We start from the raw sequence: 23,847 nt of genomic DNA on the forward strand, positions 1-23,847 counted from the left end.
AATAGTTGAACGTCATGGGTTCACCGCTCAGGATCCCCGCCGATCACGTGTGCTGGGCTAGCTGACAGTGTGGACAGTGCAGGAAGCAGACAGCGCTGTCCATATTGCAGTGGCCCGGGTTTGGTACTGCAGGTACAGCTCCCATTGAACTCATTGGGAGATGTGCCTCTAGTACCAAACTTGGCTGCTGCAATGTCGACAGTGCTATCTGCTTCCAGCGCTGTCTGCACTCCGTGACCCAACCAGCTCTGCGCGGAGACACAGGGCCGAGTGTTGGGCATCGTTTGCCCGACACTTGGCCTGTGTAAATGGGCCTTTACTTTGAGCTCTGTCCCCATTGGGGCTCACTATCTAAGCTACTGTGAGAACACAGTATGGGGACACAGATTTGTTTGCAATCGGCAAAAGCTTCCGGCAGGGCTGCATCCTGTCACCCTCCTTGTTAAACCTATATGCGGTATAGCAACTAAACGCAGGATTGTGCAAACCATCATATTCCCCATAGCTATGTATGGATGTGACAGCTGGACTGTGAAAAAAAGCTGATAGGAGGATTGATGTGTTTGAGTTGTGGTGCTGGTGAAAGCTGCTGTGTATGTCCTGGACGGGGAGAGGAACATACAGAGAAGTCCTGAATTGTATAAGATCGATAGATCACTGGAAGACAAGATGACCGGACTCAGACTCATGGATTTTGGCCATGTAATGCGAACAAAGTCGCTAGAAAAATCTATAACGATTGGGCAGATCAGTGGCAAAAGAAGACCCGGCACCAAAGGACACGATGGCCGATACGGTCATAGCTGATACTGGCATGGAGCTCACACAACTGGAAGACACAGCACAAAACCGAAAAACATAGGAGGGAGCTTGCCGAGGGTCGAGAACAGCTGAACGGCCAACAACAACAAAAACAACCACCTAAATTCACCCATCAGTATTCTTTTGATGTATGGAAGGATATCCACACAAGCATGGGGAAAACACTTGGGCAGAGTTGAACCCAGGCCCCCGATGGTACAAGGCAACAGTGCTAACCACTGAGCCGCTCTACGTGTTCATGTACGTTTGGCTATACTGTACTTTGACTTGCAATCACAGTAGGATTTCTACTTATCGCATTTGCAACTGCCAAAAATATTTGTTCAAGAGTCCAGACAAGCTTTAAGACAAAACATGCTTCAATACAGGTCATATCCATAGTCTATCATAACCGACAGCCATTCTGTCGTTGATTTACTATGTGCTATACTGAGTCATACTGAGTTTTACAGTCCAGCCAAAAATAAATTTTTAGGCTTTTTTTTTTATACATTAGTCTTTACTTGTGGGCATATTGACAGTTAATGTATTGAACGAAGGTCAAGGTGAATTAGGAGTCAAGTTTTTGGCCAAATTTACAATCAACCAACTTGAAGATTACACCATTCCCAAAAACGGGATAGTTAAAATTACAGTAAGGATGCACACTTAATCATACACCAAATAAAAACACAGCCTGCTTGGCTTCCGGCACGAGTTATAATAAAACATCACTCGCTATGTAAAGCCACAATTATATCTAGACTGTACATAAAAGACTGGGTGGAAACAAATATTTTATATTTAGGATCTCACAGTCACTTTGAGAGTCAGTAAATGGGTGTATTCATAGAGAAGATCTAAAAAAAGGACAAAAAGAGGAGCAAAGGAATTGTGCAAACACAAAGTATATATAATTCGCACCCACCCCAAATGCTGAGGTCACAGATTCAATCACAAGGTCAGATTGGCGCTGGTTGTAGGTTATATATGGTGACAGATACAACCTAATTTTATACTCCAAAGGGAGCAATGTGAGAGAATACATAGAATTACTATACAGTCTGCAGACTATTTAAAGGGGCAAACCAAAGTGATGCGTCAGAGCACGCCATAGGTACTGGTCTTTAGGCTCAGACCAAAATCGCCTGAAACCCTCTAGTCCAAATCTCTAAGAGTTTCCTCTTCCATCAGCTCATTAAAAAGAATTCTGTCACCAGAACACAGCCCATAAACCCCCACAAACAGTACATTGGCGCTCTGGTCACATGCAGTATCACATTTCCTGTTTTTCCGGAAGTGCGGCTGTCCAGGCTCTTACATGTTCCCCATGCTTTATGCAAGTCAGTCGCCATTTATCCGCTAGGTGTTCTCACAGCTCGTTCTGGTCCGGACTGTCTACTACTTGGTCCTTTGAAAATTACTTTCTACCATTCATAAAAGCCTACTATAAGCATTAAGATTAGTGATCAGCGAGCATACTCGCTAAGGGCAATTGCTCAAGTGAGCATTGCCCTTAGCGAGTACCTGCCCGCTCGAGAGAAGAGGTTCGGGTGCCGGCATGGGTGACAGGTGAGTTGCAGCAGTGAGCAGGAGGAGCGGGGGGGAGGGGGGGGGGAGGGGGGGGGGGGGAAGAGAGGGAGAGAGAGATCTTCCCTCCGTTTCTCCCTGCTCTCCCCCACAGCTCCCTGCCCGCCGCCGGCAGCCGAACCTTTTCGCTCGAACGGGCAGGTACTCGCTAAGGGCAATGCTCGCTCGAGCAATTGCCCTTAGCAAGTATGCTCGCTCATCACTACTTAAGATTAAGGTCAGCCAAGTGTTTAGTCTATTGTCGGATTGGCCTACCAAAGGATTGTCTGGATGGCCTTAGGGTCTGACACAACAACAAGGCCCAGCAGAAGACAACCCATTTATAATTCTGCTGTTGGCCTAGGGTCATAGCGAATACTACACAACTTCCAGAGGGGTGCCAGTCTTGATGGAAGGGGACAAGGATACAAACGGTCTGTTTTTCTTACTTTTGACTCTTCATATAGTGTGCTATAAGAGGTTAATATGTTGTTTTTGTGCCACATCAAAATAAATGTAAAATTAGGAACCAATTAATTAGACCCTTTTAAACTAATCCCATTATTTAGTACCATAGTAACATTGGCAGAAAAAAAGCCAAAACACATTCATTTCAGCCTATTCTGCAATGTTGGTCCAGAGGAAGGCAATAAAACACTAATTTTAGGGGGAAAAAATCCTTCTTGACTCCAAATCTGGCAGAGTAATTTCTGGATCATCAATCCTACTGAAGTAATCAGTGCTATAACATGTAATACTAAGCTCAAGAATGGTGTCCAGGCCCCTCTTGTACTCCTTTAGTGAGTTTATCATCACCACGTCCTCAGGCAGAGGGTTCCATAGTCTCACTGCTCTTACAGTAAAGAACCCCCTTCTATGTTGTGTAGAAACCTTCTTTCCTCTAGATGTAGAAGGCGCTTCCTTGTTAAAGTAACTTCTATTTCAAAAACTTTGCATTACCTACGTGAATCATGTTCACACACCCAGCACTAAACATTTCTGTTAAGTCATAAGATTCTATTATTTCTAAGATGCTCTTGTTAACCAAGGATAGACTATTAACATCAAAATGGGAGAATTAAACAATGAATGCTAAATCTAATAGCACATAATATCAAAACACCAACTAATAACACTAAAAAAAAGTGCTGAGATACAAACTAAAGAATAAAAGAGCCACAAAAACATCTTTATTAGAGATGAGCGAACGTACTAGTTTCGAGTAATTACTCGATCGAGCATCGCTATTTTCGAGTACCTGGCTACTCGGGTAAAAAAAATTCAGGGGGCGCCGGGGAGCTCCCCCGTGTTCCCCACTGCTACCCCCCGCTCCACCACGCCGCCCCCCCTCCGCCGCCGAATCTTTTCATCCGAGTAGCCAGGTACTCGAAAATCGCGATGCTCGATTGCGAAATCGCCCTTAACGAGTACGTTCGCTCATCTCTAATCTTTATTGATGAATAACAAAATCAATTCACGAAAACATAAATGGAAGGGCTAACATGTGCAGACCCCATAACAGGATGGGTTCACCCTCCAACATAACCATATCAGTGCAATTGCCTAGTAACGAATATGGTCATATAGCTCATGAAATAAAGAACTACTTCAAAACATGATGCATAAATAATATCTTAATACATTTCAAAAACAGCAGTTGTGTTAATGTGTCTGTGCTTCGTGCAATACATCGGAAGCAGCATTTGGGGCAGCACAGGTCAGGTGTGGTCGGTGACTCCTCTTGTCCTATAGTCATATGTACTTGTAGTTTATTAAAGAGCCACTCCAGTGGAATTTGTCTTTTATTCATTCATTCATTCATTCATTCATTCTGCATCTAGTTCCCCAGTGTATATAACTCGGCCTGCATTACCTTGGTCAGCTCTTCCTTGCCATCTGAAGCTTCCTGGAGTCGTCGTCCTCAGGTGGGTCGTGTGAACTCATTGTGACCGCCTTGAGATTTACTTGGCTTTATGTGCCCTCAGAAAGTCAGTTTTTCACTCAGCATAATTCCTGTAGTGATATCACACAGTCTTTTTTGATGGGGGTAGAAACTCCAGTTAAGGGGGTCTCACACGGATGGTTTCTAATTACGGAATCCACAATAATGGTCCGCAGAAAAATGTGGACATTAAAAGGCATGAACATTCGCTTTTTCCCTCACACTCATAGATATGAATTGCGTAATCCATGGGCGGAAGAAAAAAAATGCAGCATGCTCTATGTTACCGGGGACTCTGCAGACGGCCTCCATTAAAGACAACAGAAGCTGTCTGACCCACAGCCCATATGTAATTAACACTGCATATGGGCTCTGGGTTCGCGCCTCATCGCTTAGTGACGTCGCGGGAAAAACAAACATTGGAAAAAAACCAAAAACCTGTACTGCGCATGACCGACGGAGAGCCGCCATGGTCATCCGCAATACAACAAATTCAGAGACACAGGGTGACTGGCCGAGCTCACAGCCAGAATCCGCTGCGGAGCTCCCACATGCGGAGTTTGACCTGTTCGTATGAGCCCGGACTTACTGCTGATGATTAAAGGCTCCTGTTGCACAGTTATAATGCAGAAGGGGAAGGGGGAACCGGTCTTAGTATAAATGTCCACCAGAGGGCGATGTGAGCAACACATAAAGAGGCGCAAACTTCCTGATATATTATTCGCCGTGTTTGGCTCCCCCCATGTGCCGACACAGAAATCTATGGCAGCTAGGAGCTGGTGTAGATTCCTGGTAGAATTTACGCCGATTTCTGGCGTAAATTATAACAAATCTTTTGGTCTGGGTGGCCACGCCCCCTCTCAACACCACTTTCTAACAAAGTGGTAAAGCCAGCGGGACTTACGCAAAAAATAGTGAATTTTCTACACCAGTATTTTTATGTAAAGCACAGAAGTAAATGTCCATGACGGTCTTTAGCTTATGTGGAAGAATATAGAAGATAATCCTAATGTACTCCCAGCAGGCAGGAATGGTACTGGCTCCTGCTGGTCCTGTGAGGTTATGGAGATGCATCATAAAATTGCTAGCATAAAAGGCAAATATAAGGGCTAATTCCCACGACGGATTTCTGCTGCGTTTCATGCAGCAGAAATCCGCTGCGTTATCCTGCAGCTATTAGGTTCTATTGAACCTAATAGCCTTCTGCCTTTCAATGTTCACGCTGCGGAATTTTACCGCGGAATTCCGGAGCGTGAAACAAATCGCGGTATGTTCTAATTGCCATGGAAAAACGCATGGACGGCTTCCATTGTTGTCAGTGGAAGCCATCAGTCATGCGATACTTCCGCTGTGAGCACAGTGGAAGTATCGCATGATTACACGTCACCGCCCACTGCCGACGCGTCATGAGCTGCACTGCGCATGCGCGCCGGCTCACAGGACGGGACTTGCGTGGTGGTCCTGGAGAGCAGAGTATGGAATCTTTAGGGGCGCCATGTCGGACTCCGCTGCGATATTCTGCTGGCGGAGTCCGACATGGCCGTGGGCAGGAGGCCTAACGGAGAGAGAAATCTAAACATCAAAATGGTACCTGATAAGTATCAGACAGTGGGCTGCACTGCATGTTAGAGAGTGCAATATACATAGAAGACATCCAGAGTGTGACAGGCAACCAGGTGAGGGAGGGAGGGATGGAAAAATGTGCTTTTTTGCTGAAATGGCCCTTTAATTATTTACCTATGCATTTATATAGTCTGTCTGCAATGTTTGTTCATGCTGCTATATTGCACTGAGCACAACCGATGGGTTTGTAATTTATGGGGGTATTATTTATGCACTATATTTGGAGAACATATTTATTTTGTGAACTATACGATCACATTCAGTTCTAAGCACTTGCACTTTATTATGACTAACTTGGCCATGTTGGAGGGTCGCCCATCCTGTTATTGTGTCTGCTGCACTTGAGTTGATGTTTTTTTTAATGTACTTTGTATGTATCAAAGTTGTATGTGACTCTTTTACGCTTTAGTTTCTGTATTTTGTCCTGGACTTGAATGAGTTGGTGCAAGGACAAGCTAAATGCGCTCTATTGTCAGGCTGTAAGGAGATGTGAGACATGATATGCCAGTTACTCACCGTAGGACCTCTTTTCCCTGGGGGACCTGGTAAGCCGGGAGGACCTGGAGGACCCTGAAGATACAGAAGCACATACATTATTTCACTGAAAGTCTTAAGAATGACTAAGCTCCAGTGTCTCAGACTCCAAATCCCAAACTATCAATTATCAACACCTTCTAACCCTGCAGTAAAGATCACAGAGCGCTGGGCTTAAAGCTCTAACTTTCAGCTTAAAACAATCCAAGCATTTAATGGTGCTCCGAAACACACAGGTTCCCATTGAAGCCGTTGGAATGTCTTATTTCCTTAAGGAAATGATGGTTTTCCATTATTTATAGTAAAACATGGCCATAGTGTGAATGGTCTCAAGACCCCAGAATCGTACCCTTGTGTAAACCTGCCTATCTCAAGTAAAACAACTGCGCTCAAGTAGCACAGTGTAGGAGCCAACCAGGCTTTGCGCGCTCTCCAGGCACAGAGCATTCCATGTACAAGACCTTTCTGTGTCCTTATAGGGTCGTGGTTAACACCTGGTTCTGCAAGGTTTTTTTTTTTGCTTTCACAGATCCTTTGAAACGTGACAGAACGTTCTTGATCCCCTTCGAGCGGTGTTGAGATGGCTGCCTTGGCTCTAGGACTTAATTCTCAATTATACTTCGTTGTTCTCCAGACTTTTTAAAACTTTGATAATGTAGATAAAACTCCACTTTATGTTATTGTGTTTTATGACAGCCAAGAAGGTGTGTCTGGAATATGTCTGGAGGCTTGTTTAGCACTTCTGACGGTTTTTTCAAGGGCACTTCAGGACCCTCAGAAGATTTCCCCATATGTAACCCTCTTCTCAGGGTGGTTTCACATCTGCTGTTGAACTTCTGTTTGAAGGTTCGGTTGCAGATCCAGAATAAAAAATACTGGAAGAAAAAGCACTTCATGCAGTGGGGATTGTTTTTGCATGATGAGCTGTAGAATTTATTGGTACCACTTTGAGGTTCAAGCTTTTACCGGTTTTATTGCGTTTTTTTGAAGACAAAATAAGCATTTTGGCTCTTTTTTTTTTTTTTTATACACAGTTTTTATAGTGCAGGAAAAATAGCATGTTCAATTTATTGTTGTTATGGATACAATGATGCCAAATATGTGGGGTTTTAAAATATTTTTCTTAATACAAGGGAGGTAAGAGTATGAATAAATGTTTAGGTTTTTTTTGTTAGTTACCAAGTTTTTTTTTTTTTTTTTTTTTTAAACATCTTTTATGTCCCTGTAGGGCACTTGAACCTGTGAAGTTATGATTGCTATAATACATTGCAGTACTTCTGTACTGCATTGTATTATTACTAATTATAAGCCATGGCAGACCCAGACACCATGGCAACCCATCGGCCCTCCACGATTAAACTGTGGAAGGCAGATCATGCCACAGAGGGAGCAGCATGTAAGGGGTTAACAGCAGGGATCAATGTTCTCGCCAATTCCCACTGCAAGATGGCTAGGGCTCACTACTGAGCCTGTACCATCCACAGGACACAAGTTTACATCCTGTTACGTTAAAGTACCACCCAGTGAGAATGTAAGCTTACATCATGGATCATAATAGGGGTTAAAGAGTACATCACATCCACACTTTGCTTTTATGGCTATAAGTCAACACTATCGAATTTTTAATATTTTTTTTTTTTTAGTTAACTTTATTTTACTATTTTTTTGTTCCATTAGTCAACTTGATCTTGGAATCATTTGATCACTTTTACAATATGTAGTTTAATTAAGTTTTACATGTGGGGAACCTTCACTATGCCCAGGGCTGCAATAGTAATCATTGGTGCTCATAAGGGGACTAATGGGGAGCCAGAGGTGGCTCCGGATTGACCACATATGTAGGCTGTCAAACAGCTATATTTAGAGTGGGCTGTATGTCACAGATAAGATGCTGATGGAACAAGAGGGGACGGAGGGAGGAAGGGGACAGAGGGAGGAAGGGGACAGAGGGAGGAAGGGGACAGAGGGAGGAAGGGACGGAGGGAGGAAGGGACGGAGGGAGGAAGGGACGGAGGCAGGAAGGGACGGAGGGAGGAAGGGACGGAGGGAGGAAGGGGGCGGAGGGAACAAGACCTTGTGCAAGGTATGACACAGTGGCCCTTATTTACTAAGACTGCTGTACTTTATGCAAGTTAGGGCTTATTCACACAAACGTATATCGGCTGGGTATTCACGCCGGCTATATACTGTGTCCCTCTCTGCAGGAGGAGGAGGCTGGAAGAGCCGGGAGCAGTGCACTGAGCTCCCGCCCCCTCAGTGCCATTTGCAATTAGAGGAGGTGGGGCGGAGATATGTTTTGAGAGTTAGCCCTGCCCCCTCTCCACCCCTTCCCATTGCAAATAGTGCCGAGGGGCGGGAGCTCAGTACACTGCTCCCAGCTCTACCAGCCTCTTCCCCCTGCAGAGAGGGACGCCCTATATCGGCCGATGTGAATGCACGGCCGATATATGGTCTTCTGAATAAGCCCTTAAAGTGGAGAGTGTAGTTGGCAAGAAATCCCACCTGATTTATTAAAAAGTTCAGACCTGGCAAAATAACTTTCTACATTTGCTAAGACAACATAGAGTTTTACTATTTTGCATTAAAAGTAGCCTAAATTATATATCTTAGGAGACCATAAAATGTGCACAATTGTTTAAAGCAAAGTTGAAAATGTAAGATTTTACTATGTCACTTCACTAGACAGAATAAACTTCGCAAAACAATTAAGGGACAATTTCAATGACACATCAAATCTCAATGAATGATAGCCATGTGCTTAGTGTGGATCTGCTCTGGCTGCCGCTCCTCCAATGCATCTGTAGTCACCACAGCAGGTGAAATTGATTCACAATCACTTCTGTTTCCAAGGGTGATCTATTACACAGCAGAGGTTTTATCTGTTTATCTTTGTCAGTGGGCTCCCGCACACTGGCGTTTTTTTTTTGTTTTTTTTTTACACAAAAGGTCAATGGAACTTCCTAACATTTGCGCCTATATTTGTGCGATGCGTAATATTAGAAAGTCCAATTGACATTCGGGTTTAAAAAAAAAAAAAAAGCAATGATATCCCAAGTGTGAAGGCACCTCCGGGTGCCTTCACACTTGCGATCGTAATATTGCTGCATTTTTTAAAAGCGATTTCAATAGGACTTTCTATGGGGCTCTTGCAATCCTTCTGTAAAGCCCTGGATGCAGGGAAACAGCCTCGCATCCCAGAAGGGCTGAAGGAGTATTGCTGTAATAGCCACAGCAGGAGATCGCAATTTTCTCCCATTTATTTCAATGGAGCCGTCGCTGCTTCCGCCCCATTGGAAGCAATAATATGAATGCAACCACTGCAGCGATGATTTTCAGGAGGAGGGGGTGGGGGTAGGGGCTTGAAATATAAGCCCTAGCTGTAGAAAAAATAAATAAAAAATGAACTCCGCTAAAAGCACTGTCCGGCTCTTCTCCCCACCCCCTTCTTCTGTATTCTGGTGGCCGGGGATTCAAAAATCCCCACCTCCAGAAAGCGCTGCCTCTGATTGGCTGAGCGCTGTGACCAATCAAAAAATGTTGCCCCATAATAGCAGCCTGGCTGAACAGATTGATATCCCTGAAGTCTAAGGCTGCCTGCACACGAATGAGTCAGATTCCGCTAACGGATCTTCACCATGGAAGCCCTGCAATTCATTGTGGAAACAAATTGCAAGTGTTTGTGGACAATCGCAGATGCAATGGCTATTCGGTGCAGATGTACAGTGTATCATCCGCGCAGAAAAAATATTGCAAGCAGGAGATTACATCAGAAAGTTGCCCAACCCCCTGGAAAAAACCCTTCTGTACAAAGGGTTAATGCCCAGATAACATTATCTCGTGTTTTTGTGGAGGTGAGAGCTTAGAACCTTCAGAACGGCATGCTGCTCTCTTGGCTTGGAAGAGCAATGAACCTGCCCATATCAAACACCCGGCTACTGGAACGGATGATGGGGTGTACCTCTCTGAATATAATCAGTCATGCACTGTCTTTTCCCTGCTTCCTTTTATTCATTTTGCTATGTGGTCTCCTAGCAACCTTCATTCTATCCATCTACAAATCTGTGCCCAGTGGATCACCCATGCATTTCAGATCAGTTCTTGTGCAGGCGGTCTAAGGGTCCTTTCACATTGAGCAATTAAGCATCGAAGCAAGTAAATGGGTTGTTACTTTCAAATCTCATCCGTTTACACTTTTATCATCATGGCTCCTTCAGTGCGTTGTTATTCTGTCAGGGTAGTCTGGAATTGACTGGGAAATGGTTTGCGAATGTTTGAAAGATCACCTTTTACACGGAACAATTGGCAAACGACAAACGTTTTTTATGCCTGCATAAAATGAATGACAAACGATAAACAAACTAATTATTGTTCATCGTTCAATCGTTGGCCATGTTTACGCTGAACGGTTATGGCCACTTGGGGTTATACTGGAATGCTTAAAAGGGTATTCCCATCTCAAGAATCCTATTTCAATGCACTTCAATGCAGATTCCTCTGGTTGTTTACTGCTCGTTGCCAGGGAAACAAACCATCTTTTCTATGGAAGTTAATTGCAGTTGATGGCTGGGTCAAAAGCTAGTGCGCATGCGCTCCCTAGATCCCGATCACCAGATTTAGATGAAAGAAGCGCACAAGCACCTGCCTCCTCTGCTACTTCTTTCCATAGAAGAGGTCGTTTGTTTCCCTGGCAACGAGCAGTAAAGAACCAGAGGGCAGAGGAAACTTTGCAACATCAGGAGAATAGAGCATTTTGGAAATAAACATCCTATGGGTGAGTGCATTGTTTTGCGAACACATTGAACACATTGAAGTAGGATTCCCGAGACACGAATAGCCCTTCAAGTGTTCCCCTAATTATTTTGAGCAGTGTAGAAAGCAGATAGAATTTTTGATTGAACGTGACTAGAGATGAGCGAGCACCAAAATGCTCGAGTGCTCGTTACTTGAGTCGAACTTTCAGTGATGCTCGAGAGTTCGTTTCGAGTAACGAACCCCATTGAAGTCAATGGGCGACTCGAGCACTTTTGTATATGACTGGTGCTCCGCTAAGGTTTTCATTTGTGAAAATCTTAGCAAATCACCAAAGTCATGTAAAAAACACAGAAATGGATAGGGCAGGCGAGGAGCAACATGCAGGGCTGCACTTCGGGCTCCGAGGTCTCACTATTAAAGGGGTTGTCTCGCGAAAGCAAGTGGGGTTAAGCACATCTGTATGGCCATATTAATGCACTTTGTAATATACATCGTGCACTAAATATGAGCCATACAGAAGTTATTCACTTACCTTCCCTGCGCTGGCGTCCCCGTCTCCATGGCTCCGTCTAACTTCAGCGCCTAATTGCCCGATTAGACGCGCTTGCGCAGAAGGGTCTTCTGCCTTCGGGTCTGTCCGGCAGCAGCGGCGTTTTGGCTCCGCCCCATCTACGTGTCATCGCGTAGCTCCGCCCCATCATGTGTGCCGATTCCAGCCTCCTGATTGGCTGGAATCGGCACACGTGATGGGGCGGAGCTACGCGATGACGTGTAGAAGGGGCGGAGCCAAAACGCCGCTGCTGCCGGAGCGAGCCGAAGGCAGAAGACCCTTCTGCGCAAGCGCGTCTAATCGGGCGATTAGACGCTGAAGTTAGACAGAGCCATGGAGACGGGGACGCCAGCGCAGGGAAGGTAAGTGAATAACTTCTGTATGGCTCATATTTAATGCATGATGTATATTACAAAGTGCATTAATATGGCCCTACAGAAGTGTTTAACCCCACTTGCTTTCGCGAGACAACCCCTTTAAGCCACAATAGTGGCAAGAGTGAGACCCCCCGCACTGTCAGCATAAAGATCGTTCTCCACTGTAACAGCTGTGGCAGAGAAGAACGATGTTAGCCCATTGAATTAAATGGAGCCGGCAATACAGATTTAAAATCCCCGCCTGCTGAATGAGCTGCCTCTGATTGGTCACAGCCCTCACCAATCAGAGGCAGCACTCACTCACCCATTCATGAATGGGTGAGTGAGTGCTGCCTCTGATTGGCTCAGCGCAGGGACCAATCAGGGGCAGCTCTCAGCTGAATGAATTCATGAATGGGTGAGTGAGAGCTGCCTCTGATTGATGAGGCTGTGACCAATAAGAGGCAGCTCATTCAGCAGGCGGGGATTTTAAATCCCCGGCTGCTGAATACTACTCACAGCAGTTCAGGAGTACTGGCGGCCGGCTGCGGCTGAACTCCGTCTGCCAGGACAAGGTGAGTATATATTTTTTTTTTTACTTTTTACACATTTCTGGATGAATTTCAGGGAAGGGCTTATATTTTTAAGCCCTTCCCGAAAATTCATCCCGCGCTCGCTGGCAGCCCATTGCTTTCAATGGAGCCAGCTGTATCGCCGGCTCCATTGAATTCAATGGTCAGTGCTCGTTTAATAGAGACGAGTACCGCGTGGTGCTCGTCTCGAGTAACGAGCATCTCGAGCACCCTAATACTCGAACGAGCATCAAGCTCGGATGAGTATGCTCGCTCATCTCTAAACGTGACCCATACCCAATGATTGTAATAATGAATGAGACTGAATGCAGAGTGGGGTAAGAGACCGTATAAAGACACAATCGGGATTGGAAAATGTGTGAAATGCAACGATAAATTTGCTAGACTGTAACATATTGCCTTATATCAAAAACCGCAGAGAAGTGTGTGAAGTTGGCACCGCATTCCGTCTGTACTTTCAGCCCCATAAATTTAGAATGAAAAATGCTTCACTAGAGCTTGAAATAGTTGGCTCTATCTGTAAGAAGATAGAAGACATCTGAAATAACGGTCCTCTAAAATTACTATCTTCTCGCTAAGCCAAGAAGCTACAGTGAGTCATGTCACAGGCTCATCAAGTGTTCCAAAACTCTTTCCACAAGTCTCTCACACACATATCTTATTAATAAAAAGTAGTCAACTTACTGGAGGTCCAGGATCTCCTTTATCTCCAAGCAAATCATCCATTTCAAAAAGCATGTTCATCTCCTCGTAGTCGTAATTATAGTTCTCCATGTCGATTTCATAGACACTGTCTGTTCCATAGTTATTTTCCGTTCCATAGTCATTCTCATCAGGATCATCCCAAAGATCTACTTGGCTATAGGTGTCACTATTGGCCTGGTACAGCGTCCTGTTGAAGACGTGATGGATACCCACCTTTCCATCCTTTTGCCCTTTTGTATATTTCTTCTCAGTGGTGCTGTTTTTTGTCCACATCTTTTCATAAGCCAAGGTTGGAGATGAATAGCCATATTCTGTAACGTTCCCGGTCGAATGACGACGGATTGTTGGTTTGATATTTGTTTCAGGAAGCGGAGTAACTTCAACATGAGATGCTTCATCGTGGACAAAACTAACATTTTTGAATTTTGGGGTCAGCTGGGCTTTAGATGTCGATAAGGCTTGTTTCTTGGCTAGGTCTAATATAGACTGTGATTGAGTACTGTCCTCTACATGTTTGTTAGTCCCTACTTGTATAGGTGGATGAAGAAGTTGTTCCGTTCTTGGGTCTCCAGGTTGAGATCGGTAAGTATCGGCGTGAAGACATTGCTTCCGCACATAGAGACAATAATTTGCAGAGGCTTCTGCTGAAGGAATAATCTCCAGTTGACATAATATTCCTTCGAATGGAATTGAATGAAGAGTCATCCTCCCCAAAGTAAATGTACTGTCGGGAGCAAGTGTCTGTATGTCAAATACAGCTTCTTTGTAAAAGTATTTCTTTCCACATTCTGCAAATAAAGAAATGGACTTGTGTCCAACTCCGATAGCAAAACTGTGCCACAGGCCATCCTGCACGGTGTAGTCGAAAGACACGGACTGCTTGCCCCCCGTGTGTACGACTACCTTTCTCGGTAGCAACTGAACACCAAAGAATATCCGATTATTATTTCGAATACTGAAAAGGAAAGCATTGTTGGTTTTGTCTGATCGCAGACTGATCAACAAGTAAAATGGAAGCCCCAGTTTGGAGAGGATGTTATTTCCTAGTGGATAGTCGATGACTGTATCTCTGGTCAGAACTACTCCTGGTTCTGCTAACTCCACTCGGCGGTCTTCGGCAACAGCTGTCCATGGTTTGACGGTCACCAATAACAGAGATGGCGTCTTCTCTCCACGACCTAACGGATGAGAAGAGTGTATGCCTGCAATAAAAATCAGAAAAACAAGATTTTCAAAAACGTATTCTATAAAATTTTAGTGCTGCAGTTACTCTTTCTGTACAGCTGAAGACAATGGTGGGGGGAGGTATTAAGACCATTATACACGTATTGCCCAAAGGAAGAAGCAACAAATGCATTAAAGGGGTTTGCCATAGGTGTAATCAGAGTAAGAAAAAACAAAAAAAAACCCCGATGCCAAATGTCCCAAATACTTAATTTTAGTTTCGGTCATTGTGCCAACGCTGTGGCATGCCATGTGTGTTTACATTCATGGCTTCCTGTTTTGTTCTTCTGCCCTGGTTCTATTACAAGACCCATATTACTTAGCACTGGCATCGCTGTCGCTTCCACAGTGAGCATGTGCAGTTCTACCTTCCCAATCATGCGACTGCGCAGGTTTAGGAGTTTGTCCGGTCCACCCGCTCAACTAATGAAGATTCAAGCCGGAAGTCAGAGACCACAGACAGGACCAGAAGAAAGCTAATAGACATGTCGGAAGAGAAGAAATATTTTGCCAGGTCATGTGATCGCTAGTCAGGGAGGCTGATGGCGGCATAGAGGTACAGGAAGCACAAAAGGTAAACTGTTTATTCGTGCATGGTTTGTATTTGTGTGTAGGTGTTGACAAAGTCCTGGAATATCCCTTTAAGAGGCACAAGCATCTTAAACACATTTGGTGCATCTTGGGACCGCAGTGCACCAGAAACTGAAATCTACGTCAGCTATGAGCTGGATTAGATTTGTTTTAATTTATAGAAAAAGGTGCAAACTTTTCTGCAAATGAGGTCTGCGCTAAAATCAACTTTTTTACGCCAGTTTTCTAGCGCAGTGCTTTGAGATCGTAAACTCTTATTCATACAAAGATACTAAATAAGCAATCATATGTTTGTATATAGTTACCTTGTCTGCATAATTTTAAGCCTTTGACCTCCATGGGGCACAAATGACCAGCATTTCATATGTCTTAGAGCAATGCCACCGGAGTAAGCTGGGGCAAATGTATTAAGCGGTACACATGCATTTCTGGCCATTTAGACAACAGAAGTCAAATCTACACCAGCTTTGCACTATAATTTACGCTTGTTTCTGACGTAAAATAAAGGGTCGTGATGCTGGAGTCCACGTCCCCTTTTGCCAAGCCGCACCCACTTTTGAAGGAAAGTGTTGTGGCCAGTGAAGTAAGACCAACAAGTTTCAATTTTTTTTAATGCAAGTATAACTTGCAAAAAAGTTTGCAACTTTCTGGCATAACGGCCTGTAAGAATTTCCCCTATGCAGTTATACTTTGGTTTCCAGTTTTCTATAACTAAGGACTCTTATTATTGCACCAGAGGGAAAAAAAACAAAAAATAACCCCATGCCCTTTTATAACTTTCCAATCTCTACTCAGGGATCAGTTGACCATTGCACTGTGTGATGTGATAACGAAGTTGCAATCATGAAGGATAGAAAAAAATGCCTGAAATACCTAAAATACATAGAATGTTCATCCGGTAAACAAGGTTATGACTGGAGTTCTTCCTTCATTCGGCTCTTAGAGCACATGATTTTACCAAGACGAGCGCCTTTGAATAATCTTCAAAGCGTGACACAGTGGCTTTATTAAATGAAGAAGCCAGTTAGTCTGTTTTCTGGATTGCCAAGTGTGGTGTGGGCACAATTCCATCAGTCTACTTGGAAACTCCCCAGGGATTACTCGAGAAACTCTACAAGTTGCACTGTTAAACATATTGATTAAGAACAAGGCAACAGAACGAACTTGCAGTCTTGATGTTTTAATCACACTATTTAGGTCACCCCCTTTCTCCTGTTCAAGGTGTCTTAGGGTGCTTTCACAAGGACTAGAATAGTCTGTAAGGAGGCTATCGGCACCAAAACCCACATGTCAAACATCTAGATTTCGATGTGGATTTCTGAAGAAGTCGTTTTAGACTGGCAATGCTGGCGACACCATTGGAAGTCTGAAGCGATTCCGCCACAAATTCGTGCAGATCCTACCTCTGAAACCATGGCAAGTCACAGATTTGCCCCTTTCTATGACGCAATGCAGAATTCCCAACAAGGATTCAGTTTTGAAGCCACATCAAGAAGCTCCATGGCCCTTTCTAGAACATACCCTCAGACATGTGGATTTTGGTGCAGATAGCTTTTGCTTGGGCTATTCCGGTCTATATGAAAGTAAAACTGAGCACGTTATTTAAGAGGATCGCCCTCTCCAGACAGAATGACCCTGTCTGCATGGATGGGTACCTGTTGCTAATAAGGGTACTAGAAAGCTTTCTTCCTTCTTGGGCACACACTTACTACTAATAAACCTGTCCATGCAAATCCACCAACCCCACAAGATCTTGATGGAGCTGTCAATAGCATGTTACTCATGGTTTTTCATACTTTCTAGTTTGTTATGGCCGACAGTAGTCGTCAGCAGCACCGTTACTGAAGTCCTCCTCGCTTTGGCTGCCAGCATCTTCTTGGTCCCCCATCTTCTGTCCCACACTATAGCTCCAGCTGGCCTCTTAAATGGGCCAGCACATTCACCCAGCTTACTTGCTACCAGTCATTCCCAAGTTATTTTAGGCATCTTCCCCCTATGGGCCTGAGCAAAAGATTCCTACTGTTCCAAGTGAAGGTGCTCCTGATTTTTGCCTGCTACTCTGTTATGTTGGAACTCTGCCTATCCCAACCTTGGCCTGTTTTCTCACTACATCTTGCCTGGTTGCTGCCTGCCCTGACCTCCAGCCTGATGTACTGTATTGCATAAACTTGCCTACCTTGCCCATGGCCTGTTCTATCGACCACATCCTTGTCTCTTCCCGTCACAGCAGGCTCGGTGCCTTTTGAGCGGTCTGGGTTAGTTGTCACTACACAGACTATTTCTGTGAAAAAAACTTGGAGCCTCCCTGCAGCCTAGACCAGATCCCTCAAAAAGGTGTTAAAAGGTGAAAATAAGGGAACATCTTAGAGGAGCCCTCTGGAGTAGCCCAAAGCCAAATTAGCCAGTTATACAGTGGGTCCACACCTGCTGCGTTATGTCACTAGCACTTTGGGGTGGTCATTATGGAGTAAGATACAAAGCCACATAAACAAATACTACATACGTACCAAAGTTTTACTTAAAGTCTGCAACAGGAAATGTGCATCGTGCATCAAATTTAAGAATTCCAATGACAATAAACATTTTACATAGCCAGCATACCATAGACTAATCCAATTTCCAGGTCTACAATGCTCCAGGCTGCTATTAAAAGTACCATATTTATCTTTACTCTTTTTTTTCAGGTTCATTAGAAAATGACCAGTTTATAAAACGAGATACCATTCTTGTTCTTAATGACTGCTGGCGGTTTAATATAAAACACGCACAGGATGTTTACCTCTTACATCCTGGGTCCACTTTTCAATGGCCAAGCGGTATAAATATTAATGTCTGTGGATCCCACAACTAGAAGATATTGACTGGAGCAGCAGATCTCGGGGCAGCGACCATCATCCTCTCTTGGCTTTTTATTAGCCCCCCCTAGTTACACCTTTAGGCCTTAGTCAGACGGGCGTTTTTTTGCGCGATTTGCGGATCGCATGACGGATGCGCATCCGCAAATCGCGTGACCGATGCGCGCAAGTCGCCCGCAAATCTGCTCCTAGCCGTGTTTCATTAGAAACGGGCCGGAGCTGTCCAGCGCATTGCATTCAATGGAGACGGCAATAGAGCCGGCTCCATTTAAAGCAATGCGCTGCGGGCGAGCCCGGGATGAATTGTCGGGAAGGGCTTAAATATATAAGCCCTTCCCTGCAATTCATCCTAAAATGTGTAAAAATAAAAAATATATATGTACTCACCTTCTCCCGGCAGCCGGAGCTCCGCGCGGCCGTCCTGCAGTGGGTGTGAAGGGGGTGTGAGTCAGACCTGCCCCCTGATTGGCTCAGCGCTGAGCCAATCAGAGGCATGCCTCACTCACACCCATTCATGAATTCATGAATGGATGTGAGTCAGACCTGCCCCTGATTGCTGCCTCTCAGCGCTGAGCCAGTCACTCATCCATTCATGAATGGGTGTGTGAGTGAAACCTGCCTCTGATTGGTCAGGGCTGTGACCAATCAGAGGCAGATCATTCAGCAGGCGGGGATTTTAAAGCCCCGCCGGCTGAATAGTGCCGAGAAGCAGTTCAGGAGAACTGACAGCGGCCGCGGTTGGACTCCGGCTGCAGCGGAAAGGTGAGTATACAATTTTTTTTTATTTTAACACATTTTAGCATGAATTGCAGGGAAGGGCTTATATATTTAAGCCCTTCCCGACAATTCACCCCGCACACGCCGGCAGCCCATTGAATTCAATGGAGCCGGCAATACAGCCGCTCCATTGAAAGCAATGGGCAAACATCGTTCTTCTCTGCCACAGCTGTTACAGCTGTGGCAGAGAAGAATGATTTGTCTTCTATATGTTCTCAATGGGGTCGGCGTTGCTGCCGCCGGCCCCATTGAGCGCATATAGAGAAGAGAACAGGAATCGCAGATAGGTGCGATCTGCGATTTTTTGTTCTATAATTTATCGGACAAGCGCATAAAAAGCGCTCATGTGTCCGATACCATTGCAAAGCAATGGTTTTATAAAATCGCCGGACGCATGCGCAAATCGCGGCTAAAAACGCCCGTCTGACTAAGGCCTTAGGAGGCATCCTACTGCCATCATAAGAATTCAGGAGGTAAAATAGGAAAAGCCTAGTTAAGGTTTTGAATACCATAAAAAAAAAAAACCTGCATCTTAGAGCCACATCACATTACGATCCCTTTTCATGAAAGATACTAGACAGACGGACTAAATAAGAAGGGTCCAGAACCTCAATAGATAAGGTAATCAGGGGCAATAAACCATAGAACAGAATGCTACACACAAATAAAACCCTTGTTTTAGGATAGCATTGTAAAACAACTTTTTTTCACAAGTATAAACAAACAATTCTACCTCAAATTGGGAAACTACCTAGATGTCAAGCTGCCTATATGGAGCACCCGTCCTGAGAAGAACAACCCTGGTCCCATTCCTTTCCCTAGAAAAACCTATACTGAGATGGGAGGGTGAAAGGCAAGAAAAGGGGGTAGTGTCCTCAGAAAATTAATAGCAATATTTCTGACTGATTAGAAAAAAAAAGTCATTCATTAGTTTCTCACAAAAACAAAAATTAAAAACTATTTTTTTTAAACAAGTACAAAGCAAGCGTTAAAAAACCAAGAAGGATCAACAATCGAGTCAGAGCGTAAGAACATTTTAACTCTTTGCATGTCTGATGGCTAACAAAAAATACTCCAAACAGAAAATGAGTTAATATACATACGAGGGGCCACCCAAAAGACACAGGAATCTTCCGTTGGGCGGGTGCTACTAGTACAGGCTTCTATTGCGAGGTGATGGTCTGCAGAACTCTTCTGAGGCGGGATGCCAACCAACATTGTTGGGGAAGGTTGTTTTTGGCTCCAGTGATTTTTGTTTTATTACAAGTTGTTCAGTTTTTCTCGCATTTCGTGATGGCTTATTCATCCGAACAACATGCAGCTGTGAAAAATTGTATCCTTTTCCACTGCTCAAAGCACTCATGGAAAGAAGTTGCACAGAGGGAGATTGGGTAGATGGCAAGGGAGGATGAGGCAAGGGTGTCATGCTGGTTTTCGTCAAAAATTGCTTAACACTTAATGCTGGTTCTTCCATCATAACAATGCACTTGCCCACACAGTGCTGAGGGTTAAGCAATTTTTGTCGAAAAATTCAATGATACTCTTGCCTCACCCCTCTGTATTAACCAAATCTCGCTCAGTCTGACTTTTTTTTTTTCAAGTGCTTTGAGCAGAGGAGAACAACAAAAATTTCACAGACGCACGTTGTTTGTATGAATCCATCACAAAAATAGGCAAAAGACTGAACAACTTGTTGAAAGAAAGCTCATCGGAGCCAAATGCAACCTTCCCCAACAACGTTAGCAGGCTTACCAACTTAAAGGGGTTGTCCCGCGAAACAAAGTTGGGGTATACACTTCTGTATGGCCATATTAATGCACTTTGTAATGTACATTGTGCATTAATTATGAGCCATACAGAAGTTATTCACTTACCTGTTCCGTTGCTGGCGTCCCCGTCTCCATGGTGCCGTCTAATCTTCAGCGTCTAATCGCCCGATTAGACGCGCTTGCGCAGTCCGGTCTTCTCCCTTCTGAATGGGGCCGCTCGTGCCGGAGAGCGGCTCCTCGTAGCTCCGCCCCGTCACGTGTGACGATTCCAGCCAATCAGGAGGCTGGAATCGGCAATGGACCGCACAGAAGACCTGCGGTCCACCGAGGGTGAAGATCCCGGCGGCCATCTTCACAAGGTAAGTAAGAAGTCACCGGAGCGCGGGGATTCAGGTAAGTACTATCTGTTTGTTTTTTTTTTTAAACGTCTGCATCGGGTTTGTCTCGCGCCGAACGGGGGGGCTATTGAAAAAAAAAAAAAACCCGTTTCGGTGCGGGACAACCCCTTTAAATGGGTTCCGCAGACATTCAGTTAGCAACAGAACCCTGTGCTAGTAATGCCGCCCACCAGAAGTAGATTCCTGGCTCTTTCGGAGTAACCCCCTCACTGCCCGTTTACCGTAAATGGAGGGGTTTGCGGGCTGGAATGATGTCCAACACCACTCCACTGCCATTCAGTCAGCGATGATCATTGCTGGGACGGCATCTGCGCCTCACAGGTCGTCCCGTGTAAAAAAGAACCCTTAGTCTGATACTTCCTGATCTGTAGGGAAAGCTTTGCAGCAATCATCTCACTATTAATTAGGCTCTGTGGTCAGTATGAAATATACAAGATTTTAGGATTTTGAAATTTTTTTTTAATATAGATTGAGATCAAAAATGAAAACCACATCAACAAAAATATGTTCAACACAAAAATATGAGGTGTATAATATATCATTTTTATGACATTCCCTATAAAGTGAATTTTGTGTGAATTTCTGCACATTTTCCATTCTGAATTCCAATCTATGTGTTTTTTTTTACATTTTGTTAGGAGCAGAACGAATAGGATTTTGCTAAAAAAAGGTGGAAATCTTTGCTGATGTAGCAATATATTTCTTTACTAACCCCTTTAATATCATATACCATAACACAACAGTGCGTTACCGAGCAACCGCAAGTACTGTATGTGCTAATGAGGTTATAGCTTGTCTTAGAAAATTACTAATCTGGCTGTCTATACACTATCAGGTTAAAAATCAGCCCACAACCCGAAAAAGGGTTAAAACATCCCACCATAGATCTTGGTCTTGTCCCCTCAGTCTATGCCTCCAGGAAATAAAATAGTTTAGAACGTCTTTAGTCAAGTCAGGGAAGAGACAACATGTTCTCTCAATCTATCAAATAGATGTCATTAAGCAACATTAACTGCAGAGACCGGTCTCCAGGGTTAAGCTCTAGTCAGGAGAAATATGGGGATCTTCAATAACACCACCTAACAGTCTTCAAAAACAATTCTAGCTCACAACTTCAATGTATCCAGAATTCATATTTTCTATATCTATATATTGGATTTTTAATATTACATGAGCAATTTTTCCACAGTCCTGCCGTCTTCAACAGGTCTTCTTAAAGCTACCCTCTGGTCTTAGGGACAATATCTGTCCAGTGATCAGTGGGAGCGGGATAGAATACTTGGCACCCTTCTCTGTGGTGTTCCAAAATGGCCGTGGTCCTCCTGTGATTATTCGATGTATATTCTTCAGTAGTCAGACACGGCATACTGCTCTTGGATTGCTCAGCCCTTGTCATATGAGTAGCACTGGACAATGTGAGTGCCATGTAGAGTCTTAAGACTACCAATGCACTACCATTGCTCAGTGTGGATCAGTACTCTAAGCAACGGCCTGGCCATCTAGGAAGAGTGCAAAGTCTCCCCAGGAATTGGCAGATGGTCAAAGAAGAGTGCACCAATTGATAACTCCCACCTACACATTTTGTCCCAGAATTGCAGAATAGCTTTACCCCTTTCCAATCCATTGTCTGACGTCTAAAGACATTCTGATTGAAGGCTGTACAGCTCCGATGTCGGAAGACACCCGGCAGGGTATTCTTACTGTATATTACTGGCCACTCTGTTGTCGGGGGCCTCTCCAGCATGTCCCATACTACAGTACTGGCTCTAGCCAGCAGATAGCACAATTGTATAATGGAAAAGAGAAAACCCCTTAGGAAACCCTGAACCCAAAATTGGATTGCAAAGGGTTAAAAAAGGTTTTCAGGGACACTCAAACCCCCCCCCCAAAAAACTTATATAGGGTTAAAATGAAGAGAAATTGATTATTTCCCTCTCCCGGGGCTCAGCCAGTCACAGGCTTCACCAGCGATTCCTCCATTGCCACTGAAGCCTGTGACTGGCAGAGCGGTGATGTGCACAATGAATGGCACATGACCGCCCACCACTTCTTTCGGGTTACGTGCAGCGGGCACTGGGAGCCACCGGAATAGAGGAGTATTCTATTTATCTTCATTTTAACTCTGTATCATTTTTTCTTAATGCCCTGGAAAACCCCTTTAAGCCTCTTATAGGAATTTTAACATCTTTCCCATTCTTTGGACCCGGACGTTTTCGAACTGATTATTTTAATGGATGTTGGATTTACTTAGTGCTTTATATTTTGATCTGCTTCTAATTTTGGATTCATTATTTCATTTACTATTAATCCTTTCTCCATGTTACGGAAAGCGCCATATGACTTCCAGGCATCGTAATAGATCCAATATGTGCGAGGAGTGGAGAGGTGTTTATGTTTTATTGCCTTATTATGCTGCCTTATACAATGCTTTGCTTTTTGTATGCTTGTATTTTGCAGGTGGAGTCATTATACAATGCCAATTCTACAAGAGTTGGGGCACTGTGTAAAGTGTAAATAAATGTAAAGAAAAGAAGAATGCAATTATTTTGGAATCTCATACAACCATATTTTATTCACAATAGAACATAGAACACATCAAAAGATGAAAGGGAGACATTTTTAATTTAAAAACATTTACGGTATTCATTTAGAAATAGATGACGGCGACATCTCACGAAAGTTGGGGCGTGGATAACAAAAGGCTGGAAAAATGGTGCTAGTGAAAAATAGCTGGAGGGTGAATTTTCTACTAAGTCAAATGACTGTATAAATAGTGCATGTTATAAAAGGTAGAGTCTCTCAGAAGCA

General features: G+C 44.1%; 1 protein-coding gene across 1 annotated transcript in view; it reads right to left on the minus strand.

The window, feature by feature from the left end:
* COL24A1 (collagen type XXIV alpha 1 chain) overlaps positions 1-23,847 on the minus strand; it is a 276,971-nt gene that overhangs the window by 213,607 nt on the left and 39,517 nt on the right. The window contains exons 3-4 of the mRNA XM_066597768.1: positions 13,405-14,627; positions 6,452-6,505 (exon numbers count right to left, since the gene is read on the minus strand). Coding sequence (XP_066453865.1) covers positions 6,452-6,505; positions 13,405-14,627 — 1,277 coding nt within the window. The remainder of the gene's footprint in view (positions 1-6,451; positions 6,506-13,404; positions 14,628-23,847) is intronic.

Source organism: Eleutherodactylus coqui, chromosome 3 (genome assembly GCF_035609145.1).
Source record: "Eleutherodactylus coqui strain aEleCoq1 chromosome 3, aEleCoq1.hap1, whole genome shotgun sequence".
Lineage (NCBI taxonomy): Eukaryota > Metazoa > Chordata > Amphibia > Anura > Eleutherodactylidae > Eleutherodactylus > Eleutherodactylus coqui.